General features: G+C 35.9%; 1 protein-coding gene across 5 annotated transcripts in view; it reads right to left on the bottom strand.

The window, feature by feature from the left end:
• SFMBT1 (Scm like with four mbt domains 1) overlaps positions 1–13,386 on the bottom strand; it is a 197,890-nt gene that overhangs the window by 76,413 nt on the left and 108,091 nt on the right. For all 5 annotated transcript variants that reach the window (XM_056804891.1, XM_056804894.1, XM_056804893.1 and 2 more), the window contains exon 2: positions 9,674–9,830. In XM_056804891.1, the coding sequence (XP_056660869.1) occupies positions 9,674–9,701 (28 nt within the window). In that variant the 5' untranslated portion in view covers positions 9,702–9,830. The remainder of the gene's footprint in view (positions 1–9,673; positions 9,831–13,386) is intronic.

Below are 13,386 nucleotides of genomic sequence, written 5' to 3'. Positions count from 1 at the left end.
TTTTTTCTTCTGATCAATGTCTCCCTCAATTCACTCTCCTTCTTGTCCATCTCCTTCCACTCCAACTCCTCTTATCCCTCCCCCTTCCCTCCTACTTTTTTATAGGGTAAAGTAGGTATCTATAGCTAGTTGAGTGTGTGTGTTATTCCCACGTTGAGCTAATTCTGATGAGGGTAGAGTTCAATATTGTCCATCACACTTGCTCATCTTCTCCACTGTACTGACATAGATGTCTCTTTTTGTGAGATAATTAACCCCTTCTATCTCTCCTTTTCTCATATCCTCTTTCTCATCCCTTGATTTTTTGGGCAGGAGGGGGAGATGTTAAAGCATCCTATTCCATTTACTTCCATCTTTCTTTTTATGCATACTCCTTTTTATTATTTTAATAATGATAAAGTTCTTAAGTATATTAAATATTTTAGGTATCTTGAATACTTTAAGTACCTTAATTATCTCAAATGTCACCAATATCTTAAGTATCTTATTTATCACCTTCCTAGGTATGAATGTATTAATTCAATGTTATTGAAGCCCTTCAGTTTTCTGTTCACTCTTGAGTGGTGAATGTGCCTATCAAATGTTCTTTCCAGCTCTAGATTTTTTGTCAAGAATACCTGGAATTTTTCTATTTTATTAAACATCACTTTTCCCCCCTCGAAAATTATGCTGTTTCACTAGATATGTGATTCTTGGTTGTAGATCTAGATCCTTTTGCGTTTTAGAATATTACATTCCATACCTTCTGGTCCTTTAATATAGAAGCTGTCAGGTATTGTGTAATTCTGACTATAGCTCCACAATATCTGAATTGTTTGCTTCTGCCAGCCTGTAAGTGCTTTTTCCTTGGTTTGGAAGTTTTTAAATTTTACTCTAATGGTCCTGGAATGTTTTCTATTAGGGTCTCTTTCAGGAGGCAATCAATAGATTCTTTCAACTTCTATTTTCCTTTCCTGTTTGAGGATATCAAGGCAATTGTCCCTGATAAAATTTTTGTAATATGGTATCCAACATCTTTTTTTTTTTATAACAGCTTCGAGACATTCTGATGATTCTTTATATTGTCTCTCTTAGATCTATTTTCTTGTGAAATTGTTTTTCCAGTGAAGAATTTCAAGTTTTCTTCTACTTTTTTTAATTCTTATTTTGTCTTATTGTTTCCTAATGCCTTAATTCTAATTTTTAGGACATTATTTTTCTTCCTTGAGCCTTTTTGTTTCCCTTTCTATTTGGCCCATTCTAGTTTTTAGGAAGTTGTTTTCATCAGTAGTTTTTTTGGCCTCCATTTCCCTTTGGCTCATTCCAGTTTCCAAATTGTTGATTCTATCATTTCTTTTATTGTGCCATTTTTTAACTTCTATTCAAATGATTCAAGTTCTTTTAGGGCCTGAAATCTCTCACTTTTTTTTGCCACTGTTATTCTCTTCTGAGTTTATATTTTGATCTTTCCTGTCACTAAAGTAAGTACTTTATCTCAATTCATTTCTTAATGGAAAAATCCAAACTTTGACACATTTACTTTTTAATTTCTCAATTTATATTTAGGGTTTTTTTTTTACCATTTTCCTACTAATGACATTGCTTAAAAGAAATGACCACCTTAAATTTTTACCTCTATTTCCACAATGAAACTAGTAACTGAAATGAGTCATATTTACTTTACCAAATGTTAATTCTCATATTTTCCCCTTTTTATTATAGCCTGGGGAATTTTAATACTTGGGACTGCCAATGTCTTTTCTGTTTTCCCTTCTTTTAAAACTATAATCCTTTCTCATCTATGTAAAATGGCCTTCATAAACAAGCTATATGTAATGACAATGTTCATTTTCACATATAATCCAGTTCTCGTTCATTCTCTCTCTCTCTCCCCCCCCTCCTTCTTCCTCTCCATCTCTCCCTCTCATTAAATTTAGAATTTTTTAAAATGCCCTTCTATTAGTAAACAGGAACATATTTTAGAATCCTTTATTTACCTTTTTTATGTTTATCATAATATGTATTTTAAGCCAAATATTAAACTCACTTTTTATATATGAAAATAAATATTCTCAATACACACATGCACGTATATTGTAGCATCCCAAGCATATTCACATCTATGAAATATAGATGACTGTATGATTACTGTGTCTCCAAGCATAAGGTCATACCAATGAGGCTTGTGAATGTAACCTTGAACTGGCCATGTGGCCCTTGGCTAAGACAAACTCATTAGCATGCTTGGAGTCAATTCCCCCGGAAAGCGCGGTTTGCAATGTACACGCCCAAAGGTGTTCCCTCTACCTTGCCACCCAATCTTAATTGTCTATACTTTGTGATGTGGTTACTACGTCCTTGGGAGTACCGCCCAAGCAGGACATGAATAAATTCAGAGGCAATCCCATGAACTTCCTCTTGGCCTTTCTCCCTTCCATGGAGCCCCACTGGGCTCCTCAATGACTATGTCTCTCTCTTCTTGACCTTCTCCTTCCCCGAGGCTGTAACCATCTCGGCCTGCAATCTCTATCTTAATCTCCTCAACCACCTTGTACTCCATTATCCTCATTTTCCGCCTTAAGGAAAATCATAGGGTTGCCTGCCCTATCCAACCACTGACTTGTCTGTGTCTTTCATTTCCACCCTGGTTCTCGGTTCCTACCTCTCCTCGGGTCCCATCACAAAGGTGAGCCCCTTCCCTTGTGGGACCCTGCTGGTCAGGGAAGTCCATTAAGGAAAACCCCACATATATATTACAAAATATATATTATAGTGATAGGAACTGGACCTAAGATGTCACTCATTAGGGACTCTCATATGAGGAAACATCCTCTATCCATGGTTATAAAGAGTTATCTAGAAAGAATTGAATTCAAGTATTCCAGGCTTTGAGGCCAGTTCTATATCTACCCTGTTACAAATATCACTAATACAGAATATCAATTATAAATAAAAACAATTTTTGTTTACATTTTGTCAAACAGTCACTTTGGATTATCTCTTGCTAGTAGGCATATCTTTAATTATTTATTTTAATTGGTCAATTTTTCTAGGCTTTGTTTGTCTTTGAAGAAAATTCTTGTTCTCAAATAATATGGCCTTATCTGCAGAGTGTGAGAATGTGTTCTAATCAGTAATGCTGTATTACAGAATCACAGACAAAACCAACTTTTTTATTTGTGTCCTTGATTAGAGTCCTACCCATTTATTCAATGCATTTGCCCCTTCTATAATTCTCCCACCTTCATCTTCCACTCTCCTTACCTACAGGCTCTATTTCCTCTGTCTACAAACATTCCAAGTTCTTATTCATACTTTAAAAATCTATATTAGACTTTACTCTTCCCTCAAACCCAAGAAGGTAAAAGGAGATGAAACTGGCTCATAAGAAACAGTCAAAGGACTTACAGATATTTAGCACAGAGAAGAGAAAACTTGCTTAAAATGGGAGGAATCAAACTTACTCTGCTTGGTTTCAGAATCTGGATCAAAACATAAAAAATTAAAATAGGTCAATAACCCACGCAAACATAACAATGAAAACTTCCAAAATTAAACTAATTATCTCCTCCACTCCTTATTCTCAATGCACTCCTCTTAACCAGTCTACAAATCTTATTATTTCAATATCCACAACATCTCTCCAAATCAAGCTTTTTTTGTCAAGATGGCAGAGTAACAGGAAAAAGTATATAAAGCTTTTTTGCCACAAAATTCTTCCTAACAGATACAGGAAGCAGTGTAGACTGAATCCTGATTAGGAAATTCAAGAAATAAGTCAGTGAGCCACTTTTCCAGCCAAGATTGGCATAAGAGAAGAGAAATATAGAAAAGATCTGTTGGGGCAGTTTTGGGGAAGGCTGTACATCAGGGCAAGAAGAGGTTCCTGATATAGAATAAAAAAACTTTAAATTTCTGTATGGTACAGGAATAGGTGTCAACTCTCAGCCTTTTTTCCCCCACCAACCAGTTCCAGGATACCAGAAATAAAGAAGAGGATGTTTTAAGAGAAGTCTGAAAAGCTGTGTATGAACTGAAGTAGAATGAAGGGAGTAGAGAATAATTTTTATATAGACAATAATAAAGTCAAATGCCTCTGAAAGGCTTAGTAATTCTGAATTAGCATAATACCCAACCATAATTACAGAGGACTGATGATGATACATGCTACCATCTGCTGATAGGCAACTAAGAGTACAAAATGAGAGAGACATACTTCCTGTTGTTTGGAGAGAGAGCATAGCCAATATAGACATTTTTTTATTTGATTATACATACTTATATTAGATTTCACTCCCTTTCTTATTTAACAAAGAGCATAGATTTTTTTAATTAAAAAAAAGTCAAACAATTTTTAAAAAAAGAAAGAAAAAAAAACAAGATATTTTTCATTACACTATGATCTAGCTTTCCAAATTTTTTTCCTAATACTTTCTTCTTTATACATTCTCCGTTCTAGTTCAAACGGCCTAGCAGCTATTCCTCAAATTCAGCATTTCATCTTTGGCTCCAGGCCTTCAACAAGGTTGCTCTTCTCATTTTACTCTATTCTATTACTTATTTGGTGAACTCATTGGTTCCCATCAGTTTTTATGGGGTGTATGTCTTCTTCTCACCTGAACCTCATTGAAGACTTAGCTATCTCCAGGCTTCTGCTCAAGTGCTAAGTGTGGAATAAATCAAGTACTAAGGTACTTCCAATCAGAAGCTTTTTTCTGATCTCTCCAGTTGATGATGCCTTCTCCCTTCTCAAATTCCTTGGACTTACTTATTTGTATTGTTATTGCGGTATTGATCTTGATATTCTGTGAAAGGGAATTCTTTGTTCTCTTTGTCTATTTTGAGTTAACACTTTGTTAGCCATCAAGTAGGAGAATTCACAAGTCATTTGCTAAAATGAGTGATAACACCAGAACTCAAAGCATCCCTACTTAACACTAAGTAAGAGTATTCGAAAGTTTATTTGCTAAAGTGGATGATAACTCAGTCAGTCAGAAACTTGTGAATCCATGACAACTAAATTTAACTCTCCCCTGATTGTAAAAATTAAATTAATTCCCCTGCCCATTTTTTAGATTTAATCACCAAAGGTGTAAACACCCATTCACACTTGAGTGGGGGAAGTCTGTGACTCAGGTGTGCAATAGTGGGTGACAAATCAGAATTAAACTGACTGCCCCTGGGCAGTCCTAAAAAAAGCTTCAACTGTGATTGGTAGACATAAAATTAGGAGAAGGCACAGGAAGTGACACAAAAGGAAGTCTTTTTAAAAGGGAGTTACAACTTCCTGAGTGTGATTTTTACTTGGATTTCTACTTGGAGTTGAACTTCCTGTGAGAGACAGTTATTTGGAGTTGAGAGTAGAGAAGAATCTGCTGCCTGGATTTGAGACCCTGTTCTGGTGAAGCTGTTCTTAAGTCTCTTCCTTTGGACTGACACATGAGGAGTGAAAAGGCTGACTCCTTTCCTGGATTTTTCTGAAAAAACTAGCCTCAGTAGAGACCTACCTCTTGAGAGAGACTTCCCCAAGTCCTCGGCTTTGCCAAGACCAGCTAAGGATTAACTCTCCCTGCCCAGGTTGAACCAGGGTCTGGGAGTAAATTATTTAGTGCTTAGGCTAGATATCTTACTCTATCTTTTCTCTAATTTTCTTACTTCACTCTCTCTATATTTTGTAAATAAAATATAAACACATTTCTTTGGAATAAATTAAATTCCTGGTGATCCTATTTTAAATATAATCCAGTCCAACCTTTTTTATAAATAACCCCTTTTTCCCTTTTAGAGAAGCCTATGATAAAAGGTTGACACCTTCAGAGGCCTATGATAAAGAGTTAACACCTTCAGAGGTAAGAAGTGAAACCCACAGACACTGCCCCAGGTTCTAGGCAATTTGGAAGCTGTGATTGGCCCCTGTAAAGAGGTGAAGGGACAAGAAGTCACTATAAAAGCCCTGAACTTCTTCAGTTAGAGAGAGTCTTCTGTAAGCAGTCTTCTGGAGATAGTCTTCAGGAAGTCCTCTTAGGCCTGAATCTGGAGCTTGGAGCTACAAACTTAGACTTGGACCTCAACTTCGACATGGGACCTTAGCTCTTGGGCTGTTTCTTGGGTGAGTCAGTGGATGAGCTGGCCTTCCTTTCCTGGCTTCCAAAGAGAGAGTAGTTCTCGAGAAGGGCCTAGACATTTTCTCCACCCTCTTTTTTTATTTTTCTACTTTCAGTCTTTCCACCTCTTTGTAAATAAAGCTACAAAAAGTCATTTTGTTGCCTGTACAGAAGCTGTCGATTGTAATTTCTTTCTTCTTTTTCTGTTGTTTGCTCATATTTATCCCTTCTTTGCTCCCCATATTTGTCTGTGCTCTTGCTCTTCTCATTTTTTTGGTTTTGGGGCTGTCAGTCTCCCCTTTTGGAGCTTTGAAAAAAAGATCTCTCAGTGCAGTCTGTGGGGGAGGAGTGTTGGAGTTTGAACTTCTCTGTCCTCTAGAGACTTTTGATTGGATTAAAGTCCAGCAGTCTGTGAAGGAGGGGTGTTGGAGTTTGAGATTCTCTGACCTCTGAAGACTTTTGATGGGATTAAGTTCAGCTGGGTTGAGCTGGGTATGCTCTGAGGCCAAAACCTCCTAGAAGGCTGGAGCAATATGGAGGGTCTCCACAACTCTGACCAGGCTGCCCGCTCTATGCTCCCTCTCCAGCTCCTTCCCCACCACCTGTGTTTGACGCTCTGAGCCTGGCACAGCCCTGCCCGCAAGGTACACCTTCAGGACCAGCGCCTTTGTCCGTCCAGAATTTCCCGCTGCCGCTGGAGGTTTTGGGGGGGAGGGGGGTACTGGGAACTTCCTTCTGCCTTCCCCTTAAACCCGAGTGTTCTTGGATTCCAGCTTTTGGGGGGAATACCTTTTGAATTGAGACCAGCAGGAGGGTTCCTTGGTTCTGTCTTGTTGTTAGGTTTGATTTTCATTCCCCTAGGAGCATTCAGTTTGTGATCGGTAAGAAAGGGTATTCAGAGGACTGAACTTCTGCTGCTTCTAGGCCGCCATCTTGGCTCCACCTCCCTAAAAGTCATTTTGACTTGAACTATAATATTTTTAAATTGGCGACCCCAATGTTAATTTAGAATTCTTATACATTTTAGTCAAACTTTAAGTGTAATTCCTTACAATTGGTTATCGATGATATGGCCAGTTGATATTGATCAGTGAACTATTAGTGAGTTCTGATGATTGGTGGTTGATAACATGCTGGATACAGCTTAATCCAACAAAATGTATTAATTACTATCAGAAGAGGCAGGGACAGAAAAAAGGATACATGAATATTAAAGAATATCTTAAATCTAAAAACTAAAGTGTCAAACTGTACCCCCCCCAACCCTTCTGTCCTGCAAGGTACGTCTTCATTGTCTACTAAAGTAGACACTACACTTACTATACTATCTGACTAAAAATGACTCTCTAACTTACTAAGCTATCCTAATATAATTTTCTTTACTTACATTAAAAAATCCTCCAGCTGCCTCTGATTATCAGCTGAAAGCAGTTCTTTCCATCTCCTCTCTCAGCAGGGGGTTAAAATTGATGCTATTTCAGTGAGAGTGAAATAGTGCCCCCTTTCAGCTGCTTTTCCCTCTTTGAAAGGAAAAGCGGTCTCTTCATTCAATCTTCCTTAGATCTCAAGATTTTTTCCTTTCTTCTCCAATAACTCTTACAAAACTCATAGAGTTATCCAAACCAACTCTCCAGTCACCTCCTTCAAGCCAAGAAGCTCCCAGAGAGTGAGTCATTTTCTGTCTTTCCTTTTCAACAAATTCTCTTCCCATCACTCATAAAATTCCTTCCTTCCTAAGTTAAAGGAGCCCAGATAAAACTCCTTGCTCTGGTCTACATCTAATTATACTACATAATTAATAACTAATTAAATCTTAAAGTATGCAAGTTGTTTGCCTCCTAGTAAACTGTAAGCTACTTATATGTGCACATGTTTCCACAAAGAGAATGTATGCACCTTTAGGAAATGATTTTACTTTTTAACTTGTGTTACTATTTAATTTGTATTCTTTATTGTGATTTGTACTTAGCACTGTGGGGGAGAGGGGATAACAGGTACTTAATGTTCTTTTTTGATTTACTGAACAAATAAAACTGATAAAGAAAATCAGGAAGGGCTTTCCTTCCAAAAGAGGTATAGAGAAGGAAAAGAGATTCCCACGGAGAATAAGTAAGAAATAACAAGCCCAGATAATGGTGTGACTTGGATATCAGACAGGTTGTTTGGTTTTTAATCAGATGAGTCTCCATAAGTTGCGTAAAATTCTTAATGGAATAAAACTAATAATTTTGGAAGAAAAATCTAATGAAGGTATATGTAAATGTAGAAGAGGAAAATGTTAACATCAGAGAGATTGGAAGACTAATGCAATAATCTATGTGTGCAGAGATGATAACCTGCAAATAAGGTAATAGAAGGAGAAAGTTAATATATACAAGCGATTTTGAAAGGGATGTCAAGTCAAAAATAATTTATTAAGCATTTGTGGGTCAGGCAATGAGTTAAGGCACTAAAAACAGAAGGAAAGGCAAAAAACAGTCCTTATCCTAAAGGAGCTTATATTCTAATAGATTAAACATCATCCTTACATAAATAACCAGGTACATACAAAACATATACAGAATAGATTCAAAGAAATCTCTGAGAAGAAAGCACTAGGAGCTAGGAGAATCTGGAAAAGGTTTTTTATAGAAGGAGAGACATGCTGAATCTTGAAGGAAGTTAGAAAAGCTATTAGGCAGAGTTAAAGAGTGAGAGTATTCCAGTCACAAGGGTGAGGAAGTATATGTATTGATGGACTGCAGAGTACATGAAGCAGATAAAAGGGTAAGAATACTGGAAAATTAGAAAACAGCTAAGTTAAGAAAGGCTTTGAATGACATAATTTTATATTTTATACTTGATCTTGGAGGCCATGGAGAAAAAAAGTTTATAGAGAGTAGGCATAGGGACACAGAAAATTATCAGACTTCTACTTTAAGAAAATCGCTTTGGCAGAAAAAGAGGATGAATTGGAATTGGGAAGAGAGTTTATTAAGAGGTTGCTTCAGTTCAGTTCAGGCAAAGAGTCACGAGGTCCTAAACTGGGGTAGAGACTGAATAAGTCGAGAGAATAGGACATGCACCCCACAAACACTGATGGGAACCAATGAGTTCACTAAACAAGTAGTAGAATAGGATAAAATGAGAAGAGGAAACCTCTGGCCAAATGGTTTTCTGAACAAGGTGCAGGCTGCTTAGATCCCCATGATCTATTCAACCAAAAACCTAAAAATTTTATCAGATTTGATTTGCATTATTTAATATTGTGGGAAAGAGGAAAATTTGGTAAAATGGCATACCTGGTATAGGTTGACTTGTTCTTATGCCCAAAAGATTTTCTTTTACCAGATGAAAAACAAATCTGATACACTTAAAAGTTTAATTTATTTCCAACATATAGGCTGTTTCCATTTTACAGGTTTATGTTGGCATTTGCCTTAAAGTTACTAGTCATTAACAATGTTTCTACTATACCATTCTCTAATCATGCTATACAATAATTATAGCCAAAAGACAGGGGGAAAAAATCAGTGTACTAACGAGGCTCTACTGATCATAAATGATAACCGAGAAAGAGCACTGATTTTAATTAATGTTGATATTAATACCTGTGTCAAGCTGCTGTTCTCCGTTCATTTCCACAGCACCTGGGCTATCTCCTTCAGAACAGGAATAGGAATTGTAAGAAGCAATCACCTCCTGATGCTAATATGTAGCTCTCCAGCTTCTGATCAGCAGACATCCATATTGATCTAAGTGAGAATGCTGAAAAACAAAAAAGTTTATTAACAGGATGAAGTCCCAAATCTGATTTATCAGATGTCAACCAAAAAGCATTTAGTAAGTTTCTACTATGCACCAAGAAATTCTAAGAGTTAGGAATACAAAGACAAAATGAAATAGGGGGTAGCTGGGTGGCTCAGTGGATTGAGAGCCAGGTTTAGAGATGAGAGGTCCCAGGTTCAGATCTGACCTCAGATACTTCTTAATTGTGTGACTCTGGGCAAGTCACTTAAACCCCACTGCCTAATCCTTACCACTCTTCTGCCTTGAAACCAATACATGGTATTAATTCTAAGGTGGAAAGTAAGGGTTTAAAAAAAAAATAAAACGGACAATTCCTATCTGTGTGACCCTGGGCAAGTCCCCAACTTAGCCCCTACCAATCTTCTGCCTTGAAACCTATCAATTATAAGACAGAAGGTAAGGGTTTAAAAAAAGAGACATATATTCAAAATTTACATTTTAGAATATAATAGAGATCAAAAACTGCCTAACAGATGTAGTTACAAATGTAGTTAAGTATCTTCCCTAATTAAAATCAATTTAAAAGCAAATATGGTTGAGATTAAAAATCAAGCTCACCAACCTCAGTTTCTACTCATTTTCTTTCTGAAAAAATAAAATAATAAGATTTTATTGCTGTGCTAGAGGTAATATTTAAGATACACTCTTTTCACCTGGAACTCAGCTAAGGGGCAACCTAGAATATAATTAAGAAGGGAAGGAGGCAGTGTTTGAAGTCACAAATTTTATTTTACTCAAGGAGCAACTATAGTCACAACTGGTTCAAATGAACAGCTATGGGGAGCTGCTATTACAGGCAGGAATTCAGACAGTAGCAGGAAGTTAGTCCTTATTGATATGGCAAGGAACAGTGAAAAAAAGCCCCAACACCCAAACAAGAACTGAATGAGCAGAGAAGTACAATGGTACACAACTCTATAAAGATCTCAAGAGATCCTGAGAAGCAGTGCAGTAATCAATGTTTGTAAGAACAACCCAGAGTCAACCCTGCCAGACACCTAACCTTGTAGAAGATGATGATCTAACAAAGGAGATCAAAACAAGGGCCAGACAGAAAATGAGTGAAGGACTGAGAGCAGAGTCACAGTAACTTAGAAAGGAAAAAAGGGTGACCAGCAGGGCCAGAAAAGTCAAGGGGTATGAGGGATCAGAAAATATCATCAGATTTAGTAGTCAATACATCACTGGTAACTTTTGAGAGAGTGTTGCATCAAAAGATATGGGTATATTATGAAGTGCTAAAGAGTAGTGGATTGTAAAGAATGTAGAGAAAGCAAATAGTCATAAAAAGGTTTTTTTCCTATTAGTTTCATAATGAGAGAGAAAAATGATTTAGGATAAAACTTGAGAGAGTGGGAAAGAAAGATGTTGTTGTAGCTGTTGTTGTTGGACAATATGGGTTTGTTTGTGAGGAGTGAAAAAAAAAAGCCAGTAGATAAGAAAAGAATCCAAGCAGAAAGAGTAATACTTGGAAAAGTCAGTCAAATACTCAACAAATATTTATTAAATGCTTCACATGGGCCAGGAAAAAAAGGAACTCTGCTAAGAGAAAGATTAATTAAAGGAAAAGAGTAGTTTATCCCCTACTACCATAGTAAAGTTAAGAGAGAATTTGTTAGGTTATCTGAATTTAAACAAAAAACTCCTCTACCACATTTCCACATACAAAGTAAAAAAACAAACCAAAAAAACCCAGACTATTTTATGTGTAACCACAAATCACTATCTATTAAGAACAGCTTGCTTGATAGAAACATTCTGAAGTACAGAGTTGGAAAAAGAGGGAAATGATTATGCATGGTCTTGATTTTCTCAGCAAAGTAGGAAGCAAGATTAAGTACAGAAAGGTGGAAATAGTGTCAGTGGCTTGAGAAGGTGGGAAATTTGGAATGGCTTCTTTGGGAACTTTATGATAGAGATGAACAAGGAGGATAACAGCCAGCGGGATCCAATTAAGGTTAGATAATGTGAATTTATAACAGATCCATTCAGTATACTTTTGGGACTTCTTTCAACAGAACTCAACAGCTCAAAAAAAAAAAAAGGCCAATAGAGAGGATGATCCAGGGTAGAAGAAGACTGACAGGGAATGAATACTGAAAAATAAAGGATCAAGGAAGTCAAGGATGGAGGATGGTGTCATGTTGAATCAATGAATGGGATTAGATAATGAAAGGCAGAAAATAATATCATAATAGCAAAACAGAGATGATGGGCTGAAAAAAAAGGAGAGATTATTATAAAGAATACATTTATGAAACATGAGGAGAGAAAAAGAATTAAAGATTGTTAACAGAAAGGAATTTCAATGTTCAAAATCTTGGGAACATTCTGGATGATAGTGAGGTCTAAAATATAATCACAGCCCGTGGTTGAATGCAGAGTAAAGGTGAAAATAATGGCAATTGAGAATAACCTAAGATGGCAGGCTGTTCAAAAAATAAAAGCTTGAAGAAATGTGAAGGGTTGTTTTTGTTTTTTTGTTTTTTTGTTTTAAGGACAGAGTAGAATGCCAAGCATATATATATATATATATATATATATATATATATATATATATATATATATATATATATATATATATATATATATATATATATAGTAAATGCTATATGATGTCAGATACTTGCTAGAGCAACTACTTACGTAGTAAATACATACACTGAGTACTCTGAGAATCTCCTGGAGTAACGTTAACATATTTTGAAAGAAAGAATTTTTTTCTTCCCTAATAGAGCTTCCAGACCAAAACAAATTCCCACTCAAAAGAACAAAAATTCAGGTCTTATAAGGCTTAAAAAGCTAAAATTTTAACATTTTTCAAGCTTCTTTCACTTATATCACTATCACTTATATTGTAAGCAACGAGATATCAGTTCATTATCCTAATAGAACCAAGAGAAGTAAAGTGATGAAGTCATTCGACTGTGAGACATCTGTTAGAGCTGTCTTTATGATAAGATTGCTTTTGTTTTTTTTATGCATGGAAAAAAACAGTAAAGTATCTAGATTTGGTTTATGGAAACTTAATTCACTTTCATTTATACCCTTTTGTCACTTCATAATAAGCAGTTTTATTGTTGTCCTTTATTTTATGTTGCTTTACCATTTCATTTTGGTATTATATTTCCTCTTTAAATGTCAAAAAAATATTGCTTTATTTCTTAGATGAAATTCTTCTAAAATAATGCTGACCTGTTCAGTGATTGTTACTCGACTTTTTACTTTCACAATTGATTATACTATCAAATAAATCTCTAAATTTGTTTTTTGTTGTTGTTGTTGGAAAGATTAATAACAACACTGATTTTGAAGAGAGGAATGGAGTAAGTACTGAGATGAATTGTTGTGGAGCTAACCACCTAAAACAGAAATAGTGAAACGAAAGGGGAAAAAAAACTAAATAGATAAGTCAAATTTTAATATCCAAGCAGCGAATCTTCCAAATAAACCTGATATTTGTTATATAAAACATACCAAGTGTTCCTTTTCAGCTTTACAGGATACATTTTAT

The sequence above is a fragment of the Monodelphis domestica genome, chromosome 7 (assembly GCF_027887165.1).
Source record: "Monodelphis domestica isolate mMonDom1 chromosome 7, mMonDom1.pri, whole genome shotgun sequence".
Taxonomy (NCBI): Eukaryota; Metazoa; Chordata; class Mammalia; order Didelphimorphia; family Didelphidae; genus Monodelphis; species Monodelphis domestica.
This window is presented reverse-complemented; position numbering and strand designations above follow the sequence as displayed.